Below are 25,514 nucleotides of genomic sequence, written 5' to 3'. Positions count from 1 at the left end.
TACAATCTTACACAATTATTTATTCACCATCCATTGCCATCTACAATACAAAAGTGGAGTTTAAAAAATGTTTTGCTGTATCAAACTTTCAGAACTATCAAAACTAGAAAAATGTAAGAAACTTTTATATCTTTGATAATTTACATTGAAATGAGGAAATGCATCAAAGAATTCCTGCACGGAGGATGACCTGCACATCAACCTGTTCAATGTCAATACATTAAAGGAAATGTTATTAAAATGAGACACTACACACAACACTGAGGCTGTTAGAGAACTAAAGTGTCCCTTTATTTATATGGAAAACAGTGTGAAGTCGCTGCCACTTGTGATTATCCTGACGTTCGTTTGTGACAACTGTCGCCTGGAGCTTCAAGAGACAACTGGTACGACGTCGCGTGCGTCTTCGTATGACCTTATGTTTAGTTCCTCAAACGTCAGCGGTCACTTGAAGAGTGTCAGCATGCGTGTACGTGTCGTCGTGAGGCTGACAGTTTCCGGTTCGTCCACAAGTCACAGTGATACCCCTGCATCATGACAGATGAGGTTTTCCAACCGGTATGGGCACAGTGGGGAGAACCTGGTTCTGGAAAACAAATCTCTGAACGCGCTCCAAGACCCAGAGAAAGACGAGGAGGACACTGACGTATTGAATCCAGGCAAATTTGATGGTTTCCCAGAAACCAGGGCGGTAGGTGGAGACCGTTAAGGTAGAAGTAGAGAACATTTCATGGTGACAGTCAAAACAGGAGCAATGAATTTGGATGTGTAACAAATTAGTTTGAATGAAGAGACCGTGACAATGTCAAAAGGATCAGTTCACACCATTGAGATTCTTCAAGTTTTTTTTACATTATAGGCCATAAAATTAACCTCGGTCAGTGGTTTACTGTTGGAGCTTAGATTAATGAAGGAAGTCACTGTCTTGACTGCTCAGGCTTCACTAAAGCTCAAACAGAGTGCCTCTTTTATTAGTAAATGTACTCATTTATTAATGACTTGTTGTGCCTTTCACGATTTACAAGGTTTTTATTGAATGTACACCAACTCAGACAGTTCCACTTTCCTGGCTCTATAAAAATTGCCCACAGTCTGACTGACAGGAGATAGATGTATTTTTGCAGCTGTTTAATCCTCTTAGTTCTCCTTACATGTTGCCAGACTTTGACTATGCACATTTTGAAAAGATTTCGCAGTTACAGTCAGGTTGACACATGTTGCTCTGGGGTTGCTTAGTGTATAGAGGCTTATATAACTACCAAGTGAGCCACTCTCTTTTCACAGTTCAGCACGTTTAATATTATCCAAGGTTTAAGAACTGGTTCATGAAAAATAGTGCAGTCAAATAACCCCACCATTTGGAACTCACTCCCCCAAACACCCGGGACAACTGCAGACCCGACCGCCCTCAAGAGCAAACACAAAATGCAACCTTTCCACACTGCTTTTACACAAGATGTACAAATGAAAAATATGTCTTCACTCGAGGCTTTATAGTTATCGAATGACATTCACTCTTTAACACAAACTCACCCTTTCATGTTATTATTAAAAGGATATTTAATGACCTCAACAGGATAACGGATGTCAGCATTAAGCTGAAAGGGTGACCCGGCAGCTCGTCCCACAGTCCACACTGGCATGGGACAGGACAGTATCGTGGTCACTGTGGGGGGGGGGATGATGAAGAGACAGAGGAGAGAGGTCACATTTAAAGACTGCTGGGAGGTTAAGAGCTGTAGGCTGAAATCGTGCTCTGAAAGGGTACTGTAGCTTTGAGTGCTCTACTTTAAACATTCAGTTTCGATAAATGTCTGCAAAGAAGGTAAGAGCTTACGGTTTCTTTCCTGGTAGCTCCCGATGATGTTATCAAGGTCATAAGCACTTGCGAAGGGGCTGGAGCCATCGATCACCGACATCTTGGCATGGATTAAAAAAAAAAAAAAAAAAAAAACGACAAACAGAACAAATCCTCATTTATTTATTTATACATACTCAAACCAACAACAAAATAACCATCCCCACTATCCAGAATTAGCAGCTACCTCTTTGCTAAATCCTGTGTAAAGTTAAAAAAAAAGAGGAATATGTTTCATGTTTAAGTGTGTCGTGTTGGATGTTTTTTAAAGACCAAAGATGAAACTGAAGTGACAGGAGGACAGGACTGCAGGGAGGGTCACACAAATTCCATCCCTCACTTTGGTCCCGTCTTAGTTACTAGGTAAAACACTTACTGTATTATCTTAACATACAAGACATGAGCATGTTGTGGGTGCTGATGGTGTAGCGGTTAGGTTTGCACATTATGTACAGTCGGCAATTCTATCAGTGTAGCCTTTATACAAGTTCTTCATAAAGCACCCGGCACGGTGGAAGCGCAGCAGTAACTCTTTGTAAGGAGTGCACACAGTTTGTTTTGGGAATGTTTCACAATCGGGTAACAAGAAGTAGAAGTGTACATGTGTGAGCTGCAGCTGACAAGGCCATACACAGAGACAGGTGTCAAATGACAAACAATCTTTAAAAATGAGTCTTCGAAGTTCAACAGACGGACAGTATTTTTCCCCACTACAAATGCATCCCACTTAAAACCTCCGACATGTTTCATGATCAGATAGAAACACTCCTAAGCCCTCTTAGGTTCTTCAAGGTGTGTCAAAACATATCTCGATCTCCATTACACTCATGGGTGATGAAATCAATTCAACTTTAACCCCTGTTGGTGTAAAAGGTAAACGATAAACAAGAGAGAAAAAGAGAGAGAGAGAGAGAGAGAGAGAGAGAGAGAGAGATGGAGTTAAAGAGAGAGACGGTGGACATGTAAACACACAGTGAGTCCACTTACATTGTAAACGTTGTACAGTCCTCTGTGAGGCAGGGGGGTCTTCTGCTGCAGTCTCAGGTCTCCGCTGATGAACAGCTTAGCTCCTGGGACAGAAGAAGAGTGCTGCACATAGGCCAGGCTCTGCATCACCACTGTAGACATCCTCTGGGAAAAACAAAAGATTGAATTGAGCTGGACCATTGACTCAGGCCATTATTATTGTTGTTGTATCAGATGGATATATCATCAGCCATCCTTTAGTAATACAGAGTCCATTTGTGAGAAATAAGACTGAAATATCCTATGAAACTTGAAAAGTCACTAAAAATCAGAGAATTATGTATCTGACCCTTTTTCATAAAAAATACACACTTCTTAATTTTTCAGGTGAACATCTCCCAGACTTATGTATGGAATCTAAAAGTATACATATGGATACGTAACACACAGTTTCACTGCTCTTTTACAGAGTTTGGGTCCTTAATGTTCACTCATTTAAAAAAAAACAAAAGAAAACCTTAATACGAAGAGTATTTTCAATGACCAAACTTAATTTAATATTTGCACTATAAATATTTACCGAACATATTTGATTGATTTCAGGTGTTTCGTTTGTAAATTTTTAAAAAAGTGTTTTGCAGTATGCTTTTTCTCTATCCTGGACGGCATCAACTCTTAAAAGGGACACACTGGCTTTTCATAAATGAAGAAGTAGCAATGAGCCAGTATTAAGTACCTGTGCAACACAGATACTATGATAACACCCATATGAACATGAACTAGTTGTGTATGTGAATAGCTGAATGAGAAATATAATTAAACATTGCATCGAAATGGTTTTGCATAAAAGTATTTTTCATGGGCCTCACCAGTTAAGGATCTTAGGAGGAAAACGTAAAGCACTAAGTCCTAATTATAAAAGAAGTTTACATTCAAAATGCCTGTTGAATACATTTGTGGGACAGGTAGGTGAAGTAATTGAGTGCGTTTACATGGACTTAAGTATCACGTTTTTGTATTTGTGAAACCCGAGAAACCCAATTTTGCTACCTGGAAAATTTCGAAAGAAAACAGAATGCTGTGGCATGTATACGCCTTACCCCGGTTTCTGACAGCTGCCAACACCTGCGCAGGCGTAAACAAGAGCATCTTATTCTAGAGAGAGGAAGAACTTTTATGTTTCATTAATAAAACATAAAATATAATTGAAGGTAGGCTATAATATAGAGCACACAGGCAAAATAAATACACCAAATCCGGCACGCATCCTGGTGGGATGGCTTCTTTGTTGGATTGCTTTTTTTTTAACGTTGTGGATGTCTTCCTTCTTTTTCTGTGGACTAAAAAGACAATTTAAACGGAACTTTCATAGATCATATTACGTTTGTTTGGGAATTTTAGTTTATTTTGACTTCATCAAGGGGTCAATTGAAATGACACCTTTGTTACAATTCAATGTTTCATGTATAAGCCACAGTGTTTTCATGCGTTTCATATTTCTAAATGTCCGCGGTGTTGTGTTTCAAAAATCAAACACGATACCGGGATACTATTATTGATCATGTATACAGGGATATTAATAACCAGGTTTCTCTGTGAGCATGTAAACGTCATATCCCGAATATGATCAAAACTGGGATACGGCTTATAATCGGGACACTCAAATCCATGTAAACGCACTCATTGACAGACAGGGTATAAGTATACATACAAAGAGCTGGTAGCTGAAGGTGAGCAGCAGTTGGACACTGTAAACTTGTTCCTCTGGTTTTAGAGGGAGCTCGAGTCGAAAAGTCAGCAGATCTAGTTTCCCGTCCTGGTTCTGGTCCACTTCTCTTACCTGTGTAGTTTTTTTTTATCCACATAAAAAAAGATGCAAATATTGCAAGCATGAAAACAACAGCTCATTGTACCGATGTAAATCACAATTATTTTACTGTGACGCCTACATTATTTGAATAATGTCAAACACAGGTGTAAATAATGTTCATTGAAGTCAGTTCTTACAGAGACAGCAGGGATACGGAGGTTCTCTCCGAGCATGTTGTTAAGATGGGGGAAGGTGCTCCAAGCGAGGTAGTCTCCCCGAGTACTGGTTCCTGCCACCAGCAGAGTTTGGTACTGGAACCTGACGACTGGCTGCTCCTCATAAGTGCTTCGTTTTATCCAGAAACCTACAACAAGCATTTAAACATCCATACTGGTTTAACAGAAGTTTTTACATTTGATGCATTTATACTTAGTCTGAGTTTCTCATTCAGTAACAGCGAAAGCAGTGAACAAAATAGTAATATGTGTGTTTATAGCAGTAGTGTGACATTACCTTGGCTTCTGTAAGCAACCAGCAGAGGTGGGATGTAGGTCAGGCACAAAACCACAATCAGAAACAGAGTGGCTTTCGAGCAAACACTCGTTTTGTACCGAACCAAAGCTGGGTGAGAATAAACCTCATAGAAAGCCATGGGAAAACAAATAGGGTCCTTAAACGTGTAAGTAAATAAGTAAGTAAGTAAGGTATTGTTCAAGCTAGCAAAGATGCTACCCCATGGGAAAGTTGTGCCGTGTGGAGTAAACGCTGTCAGACACAAGTTTCACCATCGCTAAGAAATGCATCTATTAACATCTGAAGTTGAGGTTTTATAGCTTATTAAGCCCAAACATGGCGTGAAACTTTGCGATGTACATCGGTTTCCAGGCTAGCGTTAGTGTACTAGCATGTATCGCGCCATATTTCCGCTTAGCTTAGCGTCTTCTGGTTACCATGGCTGCCAGTGCTCGCTAACATCCATGCTGCATTCAAGTAACATGGTGGAAAATAAAAAAATAACCGGTACAAAGTTTCCGTGCCACTAAATGTTTAAAATGAATGCTTATTTTTCTACCCTTAAACTCTGCAACATTTTCACATATCCATTTTTTATCATTATTTCAACAAGCTGAATCTAATACTAGACTGTAATCTAATACAGAATACATTATACACGGACAACAATTTAAAATCGTTCTGCATAAAAAAAAAACCCTTTTAAAGTGTTCGAAAAACAATCTCAATGTAATTTTTAAAAAAAAAAATAGAAATAAATGATAAGACATTTAATCTGCAATGCTGCATAATCGCGGGTGCTCGATAAAGAGATAGCTTGTTGTTTTCGGAGGGTACATGAAGGCAGCATCCTCACCACCGCCCTTCTGTCAGACAGTGACGTCATCCCACAGCTAGACGGACTGTCGACAGGAAGCTGCGGGCAGAGAGACGTTGTTGACATTTTGTTTTGTTGGCTTTTGTCCGTATTTTTTGGACATTTTAACGACATTATCAGCTAATTTAAAAGCCCGCTAATCGACTGCACCATCACGCCTCAGTGCGGGGATCCAGCAAAGATGAAATGGATGTTTAAAGAGGACCATTCCCTCGGTAAAGAGGCTCCACTTGTTATGAAACAAGTCATGTTCTTGTCATGTCATCGACCTCCTTTCTCTTTTGCTTTTTCTGCTTCGGTTGTTTTGCCATGTCATTCCCCGCAGGTGCAAAAAATGCATGATTTTTTTTCTATACCACCCCGATAATAAATAATGTAAAATCAATGTCGGCTAACGTTGCATGACTAGCAACACCATGCTAACATGTCCTCTTGCAAGTTAAAAGACCACTGACTGACATAGCCTGGTTCACCTCTGACAGTGCTGCTGATACATCATTAGTCAGCTGGTTTTTTCTCCTTTAAACAGGTCTTTCGTTTGCATGTTGACAGGCCACATTTAATCATTTTGCATATTTTATATAGCCTGTATAAAAGACTAACCCCTCGTTAAAAGGAAGAAAAAATACAGATAGTATAGATGTTACAATTTGTTTGTAGATTTATTAAAAGTACTGCAGTACTTTCACTTTTTGGAATTGCTCTGCTTTTAACCCTGCAGGGAATAGTTCACTGACGCAAGGTAGCAAAATTAATAGTATCAAGACATGTGATTGAAAGCATTGGTGAGTGTGAACTGTTTGGATTTAAAAAATTAAAAAAAGTCTTTAAATGTGTGGGCAGCCCGACAAGAAACATCTCTTAGCTCCTGACTTTCTTTCAGCTCCTGTATTCCTCCTCTGTTCATATCATCTCAAAACTCCTTTTTTTTTTAAGAAGTGCATGTAGAGGCATTTCCAAAAGTAGGACTCTTATCTGGGCTAATGAGAGCTTGCCAAGTGTTGAACCTAAATGGATTCACTACATTTTACCCCCCCCCCCCCCCCCCCCCCCCCCCTGTCTGCAGGCTGCATCAGGTCCTGCCCAAAAAGCATACTGCAAATAGATGTGCCTCCACTTAAATAAGAACATGATCTGTAAATGTGAAGTAAATACCACTGCACTTGTTTTCACTGGATGAAGATAATCCTCATTCTGACTTGATTGATAAGTTACAGAGCATCTTTATCAGCTGCGGTCAGCCTTTCTGCTGTCGTCGATCCTGCTTATGGATCACTACATCTGACAAGGCTCGCCTGTGTTTGGCAGGAAGGCACAAGAGGCTCCCGAGAGGCCTCACTCAACCATTTAATCTCTCACTTCCTGTTTGTTTCCTCTCTCCCCTTCAGAGCACCGATGTGTGGAGTCAGCCAAAATACGCAACAAATATCCTGACAGAGTACCGGTGAGTGAGAGGAGGGCGGGTGTATTTAGTGGCTTTAGTGAAAGGGTTTGGTAGTCGTCACAAAGCGAGAGGTAAGGAGTGAGGGACTGTCTGATGGATGCGTGTCTAAGAAGAGAGCAATACATGTGTCAGAGATTCAGATCCAGCTCAATGACAAAGCAATTCAGTTTTTCAAGACACATTCTAACTAACCTAAGAGTCTTCAGTGAAAGAATTGTAAATAGCACAAAGGAGAATTAGAAAGTTAAAAAAAAAAAAAGAGATTATGTTGCGGTCATCACTTCTAGCTTACATTTAAAGCATCTCACTTAGGTACTTTTAACCATTTCAAGTGAAATATATCTAGTCTTCTTTTTGTTATATTTGAGCTTTAAGGAATGTTTATGTCCCACAACAACAAGAACAGATCTATGTCATGTAGACTTTTAGCCAGGGTTGTAAAATAACTTTCTGTTCACCGAGCTGCCACTTTACTCTGTAATGACGTATGTATCAAAACAAGGTTTACAGTTTGAAGGATCATATTTCACTCTGACAGAAAATACTGACACTTAGAGGCAATCTGTTTATGTTTTAGAAGTATATGAACTTATATGAGGGGAGTCTTTAGGCCTACTTTTATTTACCCTGCAGTGTGACAGGTAGGTTGAGCACATTCACCCGTCACTGCACAAAAACACACACTTGTATTTGACTGGTGATGAGTGCTAATGTCCAACCCTGTTTGTAGCCTTTCAAATCTAGAATACTTCATGTATATATTAAGCTGCTTTTAAACTAACACTGCAACAAATGTAATAAAAGGAGTCGCATTCAAAAGGTACAACAGGTATAACATATTTACAAGATAGTGTTAACATCATGGCTTGAGACATGAAAGACAAAGAGTGGAATAATCTTTTTGTTTTCACTTTGAGGAGAATCTCTGCTTTAGTTTCATCGCCACAAGAGAAACATGGTTTAAAAAAGGACTATGTCTGTCAGTTCAAGCTAATGCAGGTGAACACAAAGATGTGTAGTAAGTCATATTGCTCTGTAAAGTAAGTGCACAAAGACTGTAGTTGGTGAATCACGTGACCCGTGTTCACGCAAAAGGCTCAGTCGTACTGACAAAGAGGGCTTATTATTCCAGTCCTATCTGGTACTTATTGCTTATTTTAGTACCTCTATTTTATTTTATAGTCTAAATTATTTCTAAATTTCACTACCGTGTTTTAGAGCGGTGAAGTATACGGTAACAAGCTCATTTCCCCCAGGAATTAATCATTTCTGATTCTGATGAAGATAAGCTGGGATACACAGGGTCAGGAGTAATTCTCGTATGTTTTTATCCACATCTTGCTCTGTATATTAATCTCTGTATTAATGATATAATAATCCACTGGATGTACAAGATTGATTAAGATGACATGAGGCTTGAACAAAAAAGTTAAATTAAGAGCTTTTTAGATAGAAGAAGTTTGCATACTTTAATATTAAAATATTCTTGCTTTATAAACTCCAAATAGAAGCCTTAAACCAACACACTATGTTATTTAGAAATTGATATAAAAAAAGATTTCCTGAATTACAGTTGCTTGGTCCAGATGCAGATATATGGATGGGGTTGTTATGACAATGATAAATAAATAAATATTAAATGAATCAAAAGTAACATATCACAGCTCGTGTACAGTGTAAAGTTTAGTCCTTCTCCGTATATTCCAATATGTGATATTTTGTAAACCTTAACTAACCCGGCCGGACACTCAAACACGTGAACGAGCTGTGATGTAAACTGTGCAGTGCTAGCAGGAAGACTATATACAGTAACAGCTCTGCTGAAGGCCAACACCTCGGGGCAGAGTGAATACAGAGGGATGTAGCAGACAACACAAGGTGTTAAATGGTCACCTTCCAGGAAACGATACCCAAGCCTTCTGTCTAAATGATAATGCCTGCTGAACTCAATCCCTTTTACAGTAACTAGTGCTCGCACTCTGAACCTGTTCAATGGAAGGGCTTGGAGGAACAGGAAGCAGAGTCAGTGAACATAAATCAAAGCCCCTCACTGCATCACAAGATTTTCTGTGAGACAATGGCTCCACTCTGGATGGGGTCATAAACAAGCTAGAACTGTGCCGTGGAAGTGTCGAAGTTTTAAACCCACAGAGAAGTGTCCCTCACATCTACTGTTTCCCTCTCTTTGAGCCATTCACACCCTGGTGGTGGAGGCTGCTTTGTAAAGTGACCATCAGAAGTAGCTTATCCCATTTATACACCAGCGACGAAGCAACAGGAGCAGTTTGGGTTAAGTGTCTTGACCAAGGAGCCATCAGACATGTGGTGTAGGAGGTGGGGATCAAACCCTCCTTAATCCCGTTTGACAGACCGCAGATTCTACCAGCCGGCCCATTCCAGCCCATTGTCACAGTTTTGTCACAGTTTAGTGATGCATCTAATTTTTTGGAGTAATTCCCCCGTTTGAGCGTAAATATTCTGTGGATTATCGATCACCAATAATGGCCCCCGGGATCAAATGGTTTTTTTTTTGATTGAATTGAATAAAGCTGATTTAAAGTCATGGGACACTGGCTGTCCAATATTGGGAAATAATTGCATTTAAAAACACAAAGAATAGCCCTCACAGGTTGTATATTTCTGGTAATTGAAGAATGGACCGGCACTTTTAATTAGCAGCTCATTGTTTTGGTTTCACCGTTGTGTTTTTGTGAACTAGCAAACATGCATCTACAAACCCAGTGAATACCAACTTTCCATCACTAACTGTCAGGATAGGGGGGGAATGTGGGACATAGGCGCAGACCCAGGGGTTTCTTAGAGTTACCTAAAATGATTAACAAAACCACTGCTGCCAAGCAGCTGACTCTAAACTAAATTGACCAGGAGGCCTTCACACTCACACAAACACACTATGGACCCAAACATTCCCAGAAAGTTACACGTTTGTGTATTTGAGCACACAGACAACAAGAGACAACAGAGTAAGACGCTCTCACTACCTCTGAAGGTGAGATAATGAGTCAGCACACTGCACCATCACTGGTTTTAATCAAGGCCAATCAGCCACACACACACACCTGACTCTGCTCTGAGGTGATTCAATCAGCAGCCTCAGTGAGAAGCTGGTGAATTGGCCTTCATACTGGCTGCAGTTACATGTGCAGAATTTCTTCAATCTGATTGAAATAATTCCAATTTCACTGTTTATATGGACGTTAAAAAACATGATGAGATGATGCTGTGCGCGGCATCTGATCAGAATAAAACCCTTGTGACATGCGCAGACTGGTCCTACCTGTCTTATCTGCTGGAAATGTCAGAAGAAGGAGTGACATCTCAGCCTGTGTTCGTAAACAATCATCACAAATGACCCGTAAAAAACGTGAAACTCTGCTTTGTTTTACACCCTGAAAATGGAAGAGTTCCTCACAGTTTAAAAATAATGTAAACTTTGTAATATACGCACCTTTCAGACGTTTGAACCAATTCCAGCAGCGTTGTTTTACTTTTTAACTTGTCATAGTTGATGTTCTCGAGGTTGTGACTAAACGTGGTCGTATTGGTTAGATTAATTAAACATTCTACTCACATTAATGATCAACTGTAAACATACATGAAATGTGAACGAAGTGCTGAATTGAATATTTACAGTTCTAAGTTCACTTTTATTATTCTAACACTGCATTATCATTTGTCTCAGCTGACGGTAAAAAAAATATATGTTTTTTAGGTAGACGTAGCGGAATCAGTTTTAATGCGAGCGCGACAACGTTGATATATGAATGATATATACAATGAATCTGTTGATATCAGAGATGTTACTGTAGCTCGCTGGGAAAGACGCTCCAAAGTGTTTTGTTTTTTGTTTTTTTTAACCGCATTGTAAAATTTGTATAAAACGAGGTATGAAATCGTATCTATGAAAGGCATTAATACATAAAACACAAATAAGATCCAAATGAGACAGGTGAGAGACAGTAGGCCTCCTGGATCAAGAGTGGAGACTAAACTTTTAAATGACACGGCGATCATTTATGAAGTTGTGCGCTCTGATCACAGACTGTCAGCAGGCTCGGATGGAAACGCGTCACTTTACTGGGGCAGACGAGCTCAGTCAGGACCGTTTGACCCCAGCCAGGCAGACACGATCAGATCGAGCGTGTACATGGCTCCTGATCTGAACAACGATCGGCATAAACCATCCCTCTCGATCGGAATGAAATTTCTTTCACTTTGTTCTGATTGACATGTTTACATCCAACGATTATTTGTGTCCATGTAACCGTAGCCACTGACAGCAGACAAACAGAGTGGGCAAATAGCTGGAGAGAATAGTGAAGAACAAGCAGCTATTTCTATTCAGGCTGTTGGCAACACAAACCTCTTAGCTGAGTAAGTGCACCAATATTTGTAAGGTGGTTGTGAACACAAGTGGGCCCTGGGTTTTAGGTGGAAGAAAAATATAGCCATTCAAAAGCACACACTAATTCTAATTTTATGACAAGCATTAAATTGAGGTCCAAAACAAAAGATCAGAAGGAGTACATTCAAATCGTCTTTCTTGCTTCGGAAGGTTCACGTAAGTCGCGACCATGATAAGAGCCGTTCGATTTCTCTAAAAGCTAAGGAAAGGCGCGTCAATGCTTCCTTTAACATCGGGTACACTCGACCATCCTTCACGAAAGGAGATGAGATAATGCCGTCCCACAATTCCTTGCCGCCGCAGCAGCAGAAACGCAGATACAGTACATGTTTTATTCAACACGTTTCATTCACTTTAGCTTGCTTTGTGCGGTTCTACATTTGTATGCGTAAAACATTGTGTAGCGTAAAAGTAACAATTCATCTCACACTGCAAGCCTTGTAGGCTACATTTATTTCAGTTCCAACCTTGTGGTCATTCGGATTATTTCCCCGCTAAGAAGGCACAGGGGTACATCTTCAAGAAGAGTTTGTTGTAGTTAATTTTTGTAAAAAAAATTCCAAATTGTAGTTTCACCACTGCAGACTCACTTCATTAACCTCTGCATAATAACATAGTGGAAATGCTGTGGAACTCTCAAGACCAATGCGGTCGCCTTCCCCTTAGTCCTTTATGAATTCTTTTAACACCTTTCCTTAACCTCATGATGTTTTTCCCCGTTAATGTTCCCAAAGACAAATGTGTTTCCGACACTGAGATCTGCATTCAAAAAGAAAAGCACAGAAAGCCAACAGATGGTGTTGACTCTCTGGATACACTCAACCAACTGAGCAAAGTAGAGTCCCACCTCCCTATAAAACCTCCCAGCCCAGCTGATTGTCATCAGCCATCAGCTGAGGAGAGTATCACAGGTGTGCAGTCAATAGCTTCTGATGAGCAAGGAAACCTGTCACCTAGTTTCCCCCGGTGTCTATCCATGACAACCGTAAAATATATGCTAAACCCCTCTGTGTGAAAAAACTCATGTTTCTTTGTTTGTGCTGCAGGTGATAGTGGAGAAGGTTTCTGGCTCTCAGATAGTGGACATTGATAAGAGGAAGTACCTGGTTCCCTCTGACATCACCGTGGCTCAGTTCATGTGGATCATCAGGAAACGCATTCAACTGCCTTCAGAGAAAGCCATTTTCCTCTTCGTCGACAAAACTGTCCCCCAATCCAGGTAAGAGCAACACCTCTCTCTCTCCCTCTCTGCAGATTGTACCGCGGAGGTGAGACGGGGTACGACACTTCAGACCTACATTCATCGTTTGTGCCGTGAAGCACTGGAGCACACACCACCCAGGAATAGCACAATGCGTATGTGCAGTGAAGAGGCTCAGGAGGCTGCGGTTTCTGCTGATGTTTGTTTTTGTTGATGTGAATGTTGGTCAGTTCTTTGAATCAATGTTGAAAAGATGTATTGCTGTTAAACGGTGTAGATGTAAAACAGAACAGAGAAAAGGGTTGCATAACTCTGCAACTGGACTTTTTCTACCTTTTAAAAACAAAACAATCGGAGCTATAATGCTTTAGAATGATTCACATGATTTAGTCAGTGGTGTTTTCAAAAGTTAACGCTGGCACTCCTGTTCCATCACTGCCATTATAAATATCTACCCAGAGTCCTGAAGCTTAAGTCCACTTACGTTTCCAAGTCAAAACACACTATCAATATTATAAGGAAATTATTTCTCAACAGAAGTTAGCCTTAAAGCATTGAGGGCCGAGGAAGGATTTGGTCAAAAAGCCTGCTTTCTATGGACGCATCAGGAGGCCAGCCGACCTCTGTGCCCCACCAACCAGCTCTCATTCCCACCAGTACTTAGTCACTCTCCTTCATGTCGTGCACCGACCCACGAGGCCCGCTCTGTAGAAGTGGTGCAATTAGTGCTTTTAAACACCTCCAGTGTAAACCTTTTTATAACTATTGTTCAGGATGTTGTTGGGTCTGGTTAAAAAGAGCAACAAAGGAGGCACAGATGCCAACATCACTTTCTTTCTATATAGAGAAAATGACGAGTAGAGCATTTTTCTTTTTACATCACAAACATTGATATTGTGTTATGTTGGCCAATATGTTTACTGACGACGTGTCCAAGTATACATCAAATGACATTATCAAAGCAACACATACAATAACAGTATGGCCGCTTTCAGTAGCAGTTCACGCTTCCTTATGTAGCAGTCTTTGACACAACATCTGGTGTTTCCACAGCAACGGTAAACAATACGCAATGCGTGGTCGACAAGGCCCGACCTGTAAAATGATGGATTTCTCTGGCTTTGATGACTGTTTGAAATATTTGATGTATAGTAAGTACTCAACAAATGATATGACATATGTTTAGTCAATTTTAAATAAATTTAGATCTATGGACGTAAACGTTATTGTAAAATTTAAAAGTTTAAAATTTTACGTTTTAAACACAATCTCTTTGAATATCTTCAGAATTTGGATCCCTTTAAAATGATTCTATAGATAAATTAACAGAGTCCACAAGAACTGAACAATATTCATCTAAGATACTTGTCAGTATAGACTGGAATAGTGATGACATATTTTTGTAGGCAAAACCCGGAAGTATCTACGCCAGTGGTTCCTAGGAAAATTCTCAGATGGGATTTTTGCATTGGATTTTAAATCATTGCAGAAAATAAGCTCTGTGTCAAACACACGTTTCTGATACGTAGCTGTTTTGTTCAGCAGGATAATATTTACATATTATTACAGATGAACATCTTTTATATGAAGTTTGAAGAGTTAATGCAGCCAAGAGAAGTAAAAAGCTAACGTTATGCTTTTGCGAACTACACCGCGCTCATTTGATTTTGACGTCACGACCGTTATGCTTCATCAACCGAATCATTTTGACAAGTTACTAAGACCGAAGCTTAAAAAGTTGTTTATTAACCTAATATTTACAAGAGCACTGACAAACATGACTAGAGGCTGTAAGGAGGATTAGTGAGAGTTCCCGGCGTGATGACGTTTAATGTCTCCATGACAACCACTGTAGTCTCAGTTAGCCACTTGTTAGCAACCACTGTTTTAAAATTGTAAAAACTTTGAATTTCACAAGTGGGGTCCTAGCTAACGTAGTTTATCTCGTCTAACAAAACGTCAACATCTCTTCAGCTTGTGTTAACCACAGACCTTATTTCAGGCGTTTAACCACAAACCCATTCAAAATCCTCATTGACTTTTAGAGTTAGGAACCCATGGAGCTAAAATGCTAACTCACTTCCTGGTTTTAGGACTCATTCCTGTGCCAGTTGACTAGAGAAAGTAAAAAACAAACAGGCAAACTCGATGTACGCATCATCTGCCTTTAAAATGAGGACGTGGGCTGTAAAGTCAACCATGTTTCATTGAGTTAAGAAGTCATGGTACAAGCTCAGGACGGACTTTCCTCCTCATGCGTGACTATGTAAAGTGTTTTTATCTGTCCATCAGAAAGAGCAGAAATGCATGACTCATTGTGTCAGTAATCAATCGCCCTGTGAAAAAAGGTTGAAGCCACGCCCGAGCTCTCCATTTACAGAGACAAGAAAACAATATGTATCTGTGATTGCTTTTGTCATTCTGAAGATGTGTATACATGCAGTTTATCGAGGGAATCTGGCCTGCTTCCCAGAGCTTTATATTATCTTACAGTGTCATTTACTCAAACTATTGTATATCTCACCCCTGTGAAGCCCAAATGTACAGTACTGCTAGTTTCAGATGGGGCAGGGTGACCTCAAGTCAATATCACGATTAACTGAACATTTGACCTCGATTACGATGAATGAACTATGACTTTGTTTTAGTTTTTTGCCCTAATAGTTCACTGACCTGGTCTCTACTGTATATATGCTCAACTATTAAAGCTGGGATTTTTTTTTTCTAATGAAAATCTATCTGATGAACTATTATTTATTGAATATTTCAAACTGAAATCAAAGCATCGCTTGAAATGAAAGCGACACGTTTTAGTTTTAAAGGTACAGTATGCAGAATTACATGCTAATGATTAAAACATCTATCTTGAATTAAAAATGGACTAAACCTATGTTATATATATTTTTTATATGTTCAGTCGAGACTCCTCTCTGTGTTCCTGTTGTTCTGTGTGTGTGATGTTTACGGGACATGAGGCTGTGACAGCTGTTATTGTTTGTGTCGCCCGTCTCTGTGTCTTTCCCCCGTCGTCTCCTCTGCTCGAGAAACTCCTAAAAGTCCTCGTCACCGCTCCTCACAGTCTGCCACTTTAGAGGCTCCCTTAAAGGCTCGGATGCTTTGTGAATAACTTTTGTCTTCAGCACAATCCAGTCAGAGAAATTCCTCGAAAAGATCATGATTCTAAGAATTGTCTCAGAATTTCACCGACAGGAGCTCCTCTTTGTACTCGGGGAGCTTTGTGGATGACTCCACCCTTTTCTGTTACTCCCTCAGCTGCTGGCTAAAAGTTGGAACATCATCATCTCTCTTATCTTGCCTTTTCCCGTTTAAACAGAACAGCAAAAGAAGTTATAAGGGGTTTTTTTAGCAATTCAAAAGACACTTTTTCTGTGGATTAGCCTTTCTCCTAAATAATTTGACCGTTGTTTGTTTTTTTGTCCATCTACATAAATAGAAGGGATGTTCTTCCAAAACAGCAAAACAGAACCACTACTCTTAACCTGTGTCTTCAAAAGCTGTCGTACTGGCCTGTGTGTGATCTAAGCTCTGGTTTGTGCTGTGTGTTGCAGTTTGACTATGGGCCAGCTGTACGACAAGGAGAAGGACGAGGACGGCTTTCTGTATGTGGCCTACAGCGGAGAAAACACTTTTGGTTACAAGTCCTTTTATACAGCAAGGGGTTAATGCTTCACTGGATACACACACACAGACACACACAGATTTGCACGGACACATTTAATTTAACACAGACACAGTCGGAGCCCATAAAATACTGGTGCACAATGTTTCAGAATTGGCCTTTTCGTGTTTTACAAGTAATACACCCGATATACTTGGCACAGATATTAATGGTCAGATTTTGATACTTATCTACTTAAGTAGTTTAAGATAATTTAATACATGAAAATGCAACAATAAAGCTGTTCTATTTTTGTTGACAGGCTCAGATGATCTAGTCTCAAGTAACGCTTGACTTTAAAGATTGCTTTTTGTCTTGATTGCTGTTTAAAGGTTGTGGAGAGAATTATCTTCAACACTGCCGTTAAGTAGGAATAATCACCACACACTAGAGCCGCGTCAGATATCATGGATTTCTAAGTCAACCACGATATCATGCTCGGCGAGACGCAGGCTAATCGGCACACAATCAATGCTACATTTCCTTTCAGTCCAGCTTGTTGTTAAAGATGCGTGTGTTCAGCATACGTACGGTGAGGACGAAATCCTGTAATCATGTGAATAGAATCATTAACCACGTTATGGACGTATATGTGCGTGTCATCTTATCATGTATAACTACTTTACTGTGTATCTTTAATTCCACATGTACACTTGGCGTGCTACCACAGGCTATGATGTAGCGACTCCTGACTCATACGTGAAGGCAGCTCATCCTATTTATGGTATTCACATGGTGGCCATTTTCCCATGATGTCTCAATCAGGATTGGAGCACGACTGTGTTAACCCAAAGGTTAATGAGTTTTGCTGTGTTCCAGTTTTTCGAGTTGTGTACATGTTGGGAATATGAAAAATCCTGATCATGTGACTGGGGCCCGACCGATGTGGATTTTTGGGGCCGATATTGAGGAGCCGATCATCAGCCGATATGTTTCTTACGTCTGTCTTTTATCTTTAGAGATGCATGGAAGCGCACAGGTATTGTGTCGAGGTCTCAAATGCAGTTATCATAAACTTGTGGAAAAGATTTATAGAGAAGAAAAGATGCTTACTCAAATAGGAAGTAACCATGCATGTACGTGCATCACCACTGGACTCTCTGGAGAGTGATGATACTTGTTTTAATCCTTAGAGCGCACCCTGCTGGTGAAAGAGCTGCTAGTGTAATGCAATGAAACTCAAAATAAATGCTATTCCACCGGTGAATAAATCTAGGAATATCAGCGCATATCGGGATAACAATGAGCTAATGATCAAAGTAACTCGATATTATATCGGCCGATATCAGCTGGCTGATTGATTGGTCAGGTTTACCGTTTATAAATCACCAGGGAGTGAAAAGTAAAAAAATAAAATTAAACTCTAGAAGGCCAACAGACCATAAGTCAAAATAAAATGTGATAAAGCCTAAGCTCCCGTTTTAAACTTGAAAATATGGCCTGACGTCCTTAAAGGTTTTTCATTTCCCATTGTTTTCAGTTGCTGATTTCTCTTAAGGCACAGCATATAGTTGTACAACACTTTATCATTTAAGCTTCCCAACCTGATCGTGACCTCGGGAAGATGGCCGCCATGTGAAGATTCGAGGCAGTGAATGATGGTGATTGTGCTGTAAGCTGGTAGAGAGGCAGCCCGTGGTAAGGACATCGGAAAGGTGTCAGTCCTTAGGGTGCTTTCCAGACAGAAAACATCTCAGACGCATGTCATAAACCTCCGAGATCAGCAGAAGGCACTTTACTTGTTGTTGATATCGTTGAGTTGTGAATGATTATCTGTGCTCTACAGCCTGTACAGTGACCCTGGATTTTAGATTAGGAAAGTTATACACAAAAAAGTGACGGAAAAAAACGAGGAGCACTCGTTCTCTCTCTCTAGAAAAACCTGCAATAGATGCACTGTGGACAACTTATGACTGTCCATCTACTTTAGAAGTTTCCAGAAATAAAGTTTCCAGGTTAAAGTTTAAAATCAAAGTCAGACTATATTGTATTTGGGTTGATAGAATGCAAATATTAAAGTTTCCCTCAGAAATAAAAAAAATTGCAGTGCACCATGTAATGTTCCCAAATGTTAAGATCTTATTGTAACCAGGTTCTACTTTTAGGTTTGTTGTTTTGAGTGCATGCCGATTAAGATGATACATGTACCTAAAACTGAAAGCAGCGCTGATAAAAACTCTGATATAAGAAATCAATGACATGACTGTGTGTAATACTTTGAGCCCATTAGCCCATGTCAGCTAATCGTTTGGAGGCCGTGTTCTTCCGCGCTTTGTTTGCAGACACTCTTAGCAGTGTGAAAGCTAACGCCTTCTTTAGCTAGCCACCTAGAACAGCAGACAGAAAGCAGCTACAACTATTGAGGGAGTGTTCTGTGTTGCAGTCGAGGTCTGGAGGAACACTGACTTGGAGTTTTCTGGTTCTGATGTCACCTCTTGTGTTGTTGTATAATGGAGACGGTGTTTGTGGGTAATTTCACCATAAACACTGAAGTATCATTTTGAGACTTGGCTGGAAATGTGAGCAGTCATTGCAAGCAAAGCTAAAGAAGAAGGAACACACAATGACTCGTCATGTAGCCCTGAAAGAAGACCGTGCCCATTTACCAAGTAACAACACAACTTTTACTCTTCTTGTGGAAACATTGCCTGTAGTGCAACAGTTTTTCTATTCTCTGCAATGCAATACTCTGTGAGCCATCAGCTTGTAACCAAGGATACATGATGACATCACATGTATTACTTAAACCTGATACTCTCCTGTGCGTGGAAGAAGTGAGTCATCAGATTTCTACTAGATAGTGAGGCATTGTGTTAGACCCCATCCAATCCATTCTTGTTCACATTTTAACGATTAATAATCAAAATGCTTGACGCGGAAATGTTGATTAATAAAACCACCGGGAGAGGATCCTCAGAGTGCAGAGCTTTCGTACACGTTAGGTGTTAGATTCACTTAGTAAACATGCTTAAAAAAAAAACTGTCAAAGGAAAAAATTCAGACAAACATCAGTGCGGTGTTGGTTTCAAATGCAGCAAGTGAAGAGTTGCTCAGGTCTTTATGGCGGCAGATGCTGAAGCTGTTGCAGTTGTAGTTTTGGCGGCGAATCAGAAGAAGACATGATGGTGCATTTCCACCATTCGATTCATGCTTTAAAACATGGTATGTAAACGTGCAATATATTGTTGGAATGCTCTCATATTCAGTATTGTTTTCTGTCATCAGTGTTGTTTGATTGTTAAATATGATCTTAAAGGATTTTTAGATATTTCAAAGATTATTTAAAGGTAGCTGGAAGACCTGACCAATAAAATGAAATTCCAATGAACTTGAACTTGTTTGTCTTCATTTAAATTCATTTAACGCAGTCAGTGCACATGTAGATAGACTTCTCCATCTATCAAAAGGTGTTCCTCATCTTCCCTAACTGATGTACTACTGAACTTTTTTAAGTGCAGTGTCTTGAGGCATGTTCGGACCAGGGGAACTTTTTGATAGCTCTAAGAAGTGTTGGAAAACTTGATTCTCTACCTCAAGAACTATGGATTATTTTAGTACCTAGAACCCTGTTAAGAGGAATTGTTGCATTCCCCAGACTACGACAGGATGTGGGGACAAATAATAATAAACCTGGAATTAAAACTTGTTACCACAAATGACCACTAATAGAGAGCAAGCTCCTTTAAATGTATTATCAACTGAGAAGCCATCATGTACTCACTAAATAAAGGAACAAAGTCAAGAGAACAACTAAACTCTCGTCATTAAATCAAACTCTTTCACTCGAGGATTTTCTTTCCCTCCTGCAGCCTGAAGGTCCAACTCACAAACAAACCCCTCCACAAACACCAGCTACACTGCATTGATTCCCTCCTGCTGCATGCAGGACCTGAGGGCCACAGGCGAGCCACTCGTCCAGAGAGACAGCAGAGCACCAACCTGTAAGCCACACAAGGAAGAGACCACAGCCCTCCTGCTTCAGAAGAGGTGCTTTCCTCGCACCACGGTTGTGCGAACACATTCAGAAAAAAAGTTCCCATTGTGTGTAGTTCTCAGGGAACTGACCTAGTGGATAGTACCTCACAACGGTTTGGTCTGAAAACCCCTCATGGAGCCTTTTTTTAATGAATACAAGCTATTTGACCCTCAAAAACAATGTTTGATGTTTGTGTTGTTCATGCTTGTTTTAACCTTTGTTTTGAGGTACACAACAGTACCAGCTTTTGACCTCAGATATGAAAGTCAATGGACTTTTGCTTGAACAACTCTGTATAGTCGTTGGCTCGAATGCCAAACATAATAGGGGAAATCAACAAAAGGTTTTGAGTTCTCAAGTTTTAGTTTATTGACCATTAAACAGAAAGTGACTGGAAAACAACAACTGAGGTGCAGCTGCTGTAAAGCTGTGCGAGAGAGAGAGTGGTTAATAGGATGCCTTACCCAAATAGACTCAGAGTAAACCAAACCATGACACTCTCCTTCTCAATAGTGCTGTAGTTCTGCTGAAAAGTAGCACAGAGGGTGATCTATGCCTGGTGGATCTTCCTGGATCAGAACACCACCTGCGTCTGTACCGATAGCATCCACCTCAAGCTTGAACAAAACAGAAACAGTTAAGGCAGCAAGGAGTGAGTTGCAAAGGACAGCTTTAACATGAATCCCACTCTCTTGTTGGACTGACAAGGTCAGCCAGCTTGGAGCAACAATGGCAGCAAAGTCAGCAAAACACTCTATAACAAGCCATGCCATTATCAACTGAAACTGAGCCAACACAACTGACTTCTTCCAAAGGGGTTTTGTCCTCCTTGGCAACAAACAGCGTAGAACTCCAGCCCTACGTTTGGATGTTGTTTCCACTCAAGCCCTTGAGTGGAAACATCTTCTAACTACTCAAAGTGCTTTTACACTGCAGGTCACACCTACAGATTCACACCCACTCACTGATGGCAGAGTCTGCTACATAGCCACACCTTCAGAAGTAACAAATCACATTTATACTGTCATAACCCGGCTTGTGGAAATGACAAATATACAGGAGGAGTCCAAATTTACTAGCGATGACATCCATTCCACTTTAGATGAGGCAGCTCAATTATCTGGAAACGTAGCAGAGTTTATTAGTCCCAAACCCTGACAATGACTCATCAGAGTTCAGACCAGGAGGCAGAGCTGCAGTCTTACACACTTCTCTGGGCTTCCTTTAGATCTGTTTACCTGCCACTATAGACTGTAAATCTAACTGTAATTCTACCTACTTTGAATTACTTTGTTAAACAGAATATTGGCTGTCTCAGGATGAATATGTTAGTTTGAATGAATCCACCCCTCCCAGTCATTTTAATACTCATGCACCTTGCAACACTGGCCGAGGTGGTGGAGTAGAAGCTATTTCTAATTCTGGTCTTGTAATTAGCCCTGGCCAAAGCTGAATTATACCTCTTTTGAAAGCCTTGCTGTCGGTCTTTCACATCCAGCCTCTAGAACTTTTCAGCCAGTTCTAGTTGTTAAAGTTTATCACCGTCCTGGTCAATATTCTGAATTTCTATCTGAATGTGCAGAATTTCTATCAAACATAATCCCAAGCAGTGATAGAATAATTGTTGTAGTCGACTTCAATATCTATGTGGATGTTGTTAATGATAGCCTTAGCACAACTTTCATGTCATTATTAGACTCTATTAGTTTCACCCACGGTGTAAACAGTGTTTTTCCATTTAACGTTCCAGAACTAAATTCAATATCTGTGTCTAAACCGTCAACGTGTCTTAAGACCGAATCCCAACCAAGCTGTTTAAGGAAGTCTTTTGGGTTATGTACCACAATCATAATTAAACCACTTCTTAAAAAGCCTACTCTTGATTCAGGAACTTTAGCTAACTATAGACCTATATCGAACCTTCCTTTTATCTCCAAGATCTTAGAGAAAGTGGTAGCTAATCAACTGTGTGACTTTCTCCATGACAACAGTTTATTTGAGGAGTTTCAGTCATGATTTAGAGCTTACCATAGCACTGAGACTAGTTAGAGTAACAAATGATCTTCTGTTAGCCTCAGACAGAGGACTTCTATCTGTGCTTGTTCTGTTAGATCTTAGTGCTGCTTTTAACACGATTGACCATCAAATCCTATTACAGAGACCAATTACTTAGTTTCAGGAACTGCTTTAAGTGGGTTTAAATCCTATTTATCAGACCGATCTCATTTTATACATGTTAATGATGAGTCCTCTATGCACACCAAAGTTAGCCAAGGAGTGCCTCAAGGATCAGTGCTTGGACCGATTCTCTTTACATTATATATGCTTCCTCTAGGTAGTATTATGAGGATACACCCCATAAATTTCCACTGTTTGCAGATGACACTCAGCCATAAATATCAATGAAGCCTGATAATACCATGTCAACGAGACACTTGCCTTAAGGACATCAGGACTTGAATGACCAGAAACTTTTTGCTGCTTAACTCAGACATTTTCTGACGATAATAACGGCCCTTAGTGGCATCAGCGGGTCATTTAGCACTGTTAGGAATCTAGAAGTTTTATTGCCTTTGAATTGTCTTTTTAAAATAGGTATAAGTAATGTTGTGTACCTGCTTGTAACTTAACAATGAGTACATGCTCTTTTGTAATATTAATAAACGAGTATGGTCCTCTTACTGCTTTCTGTAAAGTGTCTTGAGATAACGCTGAGGTACAAATAAAGATTGATTGAATGACTGACTAGAGAAAAACTAATGATTAAAAAATTAGTTAAATTAATGGAGTTGTGAGGTGTGTTTATCTGTATCATCAGTGGTTAAGGTGTAGGTGAGTGAAAGTATGTGGTGTGAGGTGTTGAAGTGCACTAACAAAAAAGAACTAAAGAATGTGCAAGCACTGGTCATGTTGGGAGATCAGAGAGCATCTGAATGAGAGGATAAGTGGATCTTTGTAGGCCAGGGTGCAGCAGGCACAGGTGCATCTGATCCTGCTGATGAGCACAGCCAGGACACACCTGCAACAAACGCACAGACAGACTGATTTGAGTTTGTTAAATCATCTCGAAGTTCTACGGGTGTTAAGCTTGTAGACCTGAGGATAAAAAGCCCTGGAGCCCTGATACTATGATTCACCATGGCAACAGGTGACAAAAAAGAGATCCTTGTACTTTCACCATCTCTAAATATAGCCTAATCTTCATGTGGAAATATGGATTATATGAGCAGGTTTTAATAAGGAAGAAAAAGTAACATTGCTGCAGCACACAGGAGAGAGAGAAGTGGTGTGGAAGAGAACAGCTGCTTGTCACATTAAACCACAATTAAAACCCAAACGCACGCCTCAAAGGCTCAAGGCAGATTCAAAGTCCATTTAATGGAGAAAAAGTCGGGACACAGAAAATCAAATAATCCAGGCTAAAGTGTCCAAAACGAAAGGCAAGAGGCTAGGTCAAAAAACAGGTACAGGTCAGGTCAAAAGATGATCAGGAAAAACTAAATGAAAACTAATGCTGGAACTAATGCCTTCACAATCTGTCAGTAGTCCCGACTATCCACGCTGTATACTGTTGGTACTTACTATTCAGTGGACACGCACAGTAGGCAGATATTTGTTCCTACTTCATTTGATTCATGCAGGATGGAAGTTACCCGAACTGGCCAACTCCTTTCCTTTCTTTTTTTTTTTTTTCTAATTAAATAATAAAATAACATACAGGAAAATACAAATGAAAGACAGCAATAGACAGTATATAAAGCAAAATAAACTAGTAAAGATCCATGCATAAAATGCATATGGATTTTTTATAATAAAATTTAAAACATTTTTGTTGTTAATTGAAAAGGAGCAATTTTAGATTCGGGATTACAATTTAATTAAATTAATCCATGCTCGATTGTTTTGATTTTGAGGTGCACGTGAAGGAACGTTTAACATTTAATTTATTTAATTTTGCAAAGCATTGTGGGTGTTAAAATACTTTTTTTTTCTCAAAGTATGACTATGCCTATAAATAGTTCATATATACACTACAATATAGACTACCTAACATAATAATAATAAAACAACCTGGATCTCTAACGGTGAATCTCCACTAACACGATATGGACTGAATGAAAGAATGACACAGCGTTTCGGTCTCTGAAAAAGGCAGGAGGCAGAGACTTCGGGGCTCCGTAGATTATACAGGTATGCCTGACCTGAACCCCATGGAGAACTCTATGGGATAAAAGGACGATGAGAGACACCAGACCCAACAATGCAGATGACCTGAAGGTGCATCAAAGCAACCTGGGCTTCCATTACACCTGGGCATGCCAAGCTGCACCGATGCAGTAATTCATGCAAAAGGAGATCCAACCAAGTATTTGGTCCATACAAATAAACTTTTAAAAACATTTCTGTTTAAAATGTCATTTTTTTAATCCCATCTTTTGCAATATTACAATTTTCTGAGACACTGAATTTTTTTTTTTTTGGGGGGGGGGAATCAATGCTTTACACATTTAGTTTTTTGCGTAATGAATCTATATAATGTATGGTTTTCACTTTCTGAAATGAGTGACATAACATTTTCATGATACTCTAATTTTTTGAGATGAGCAGGTGTAGCCTCTGTATGACATTTCTCAAGACTCCTGCGTGGTGAACAGCGATGGGGGAGATTCTTTCAAAGCCAAATTAGCAGTTAGTTCAACACTGAAAGACGTTTTACCACAACAAAGCTACCCTGAGAGTATTATACCTAATGATTCAAACAAC

The 25,514-nt window shown here is 39.8% G+C and overlaps 2 protein-coding genes across 2 annotated transcripts; one reads left to right on the top strand and one right to left on the bottom strand.

The window, feature by feature from the left end:
* On the bottom strand, positions 1-5,798 carry tmem231 (transmembrane protein 231). The gene is made up of 7 exons (XM_079345299.1): positions 5,148-5,798; positions 4,832-4,998; positions 4,536-4,664; positions 2,846-2,989; positions 1,838-1,919; positions 1,561-1,666; positions 1-695 (listed from the first exon to the last, which is right to left on the bottom strand). Exons 1-7 carry the CDS (start codon positions 5,284-5,286, stop codon positions 533-535), a joined length of 930 nt encoding a protein of 309 aa, XP_079201425.1. The 5' UTR covers positions 5,287-5,798; the 3' UTR covers positions 1-532.
* Positions 5,799-6,014: 216 nt separating this feature from the next.
* Positions 6,015-20,102, top strand: LOC306824893 (gamma-aminobutyric acid receptor-associated protein-like 2). Its single transcript, XM_079345301.1, has 4 exons — positions 6,015-6,239; positions 7,413-7,468; positions 12,941-13,113; positions 16,665-20,102. The coding sequence occupies exons 1-4, from the start codon at positions 6,206-6,208 to the stop codon at positions 16,777-16,779; spliced, it is 378 nt and encodes a 125-aa protein (XP_079201427.1). The 5' UTR covers positions 6,015-6,205; the 3' UTR covers positions 16,780-20,102.
* The last annotated feature ends 5,412 nt before the right edge of the window (positions 20,103-25,514 follow it).

Source organism: Symphodus melops, assembly GCF_947650265.1.
Source record: "Symphodus melops genome assembly, chromosome: 6".
Lineage (NCBI taxonomy): Eukaryota > Metazoa > Chordata > Actinopteri > Labriformes > Labridae > Symphodus > Symphodus melops.
This window is presented reverse-complemented; position numbering and strand designations above follow the sequence as displayed.

Bases quoted from the DNA above. Each gene is read 5' to 3' on its own strand.
- tmem231 (XM_079345299.1), bottom strand. From the start codon at position 5,286: ATGGCTTTCTATGAGGTTTATTCTCACCCAGCTTTGGTTCGGTACAAA. The intron at 4,665-4,831 runs GTAAGAACTGAC...AAAACTACACAG, and splicing joins TCCGTATCCCTGCTGTCTCT to GTAAGAGAAGTGGACCAGAA. The intron at 1,667-1,837 runs GTAAGCTCTTAC...CCCCCCCCACAG, and splicing joins GAGCTACCAGGAAAGAAACC to TGACCACGATACTGTCCTGT.
- LOC306824893 (XM_079345301.1), top strand. From the start codon at position 6,206: ATGAAATGGATGTTTAAAGAGGACCATTCCCTCG. The intron at 6,240-7,412 runs GTAAAGAGGCTC...TCTCCCCTTCAG, and splicing joins TAAAGAGGACCATTCCCTCG to AGCACCGATGTGTGGAGTCA. The intron at 13,114-16,664 runs GTAAGAGCAACA...TGTGTGTTGCAG, and splicing joins AAAACTGTCCCCCAATCCAG to TTTGACTATGGGCCAGCTGT.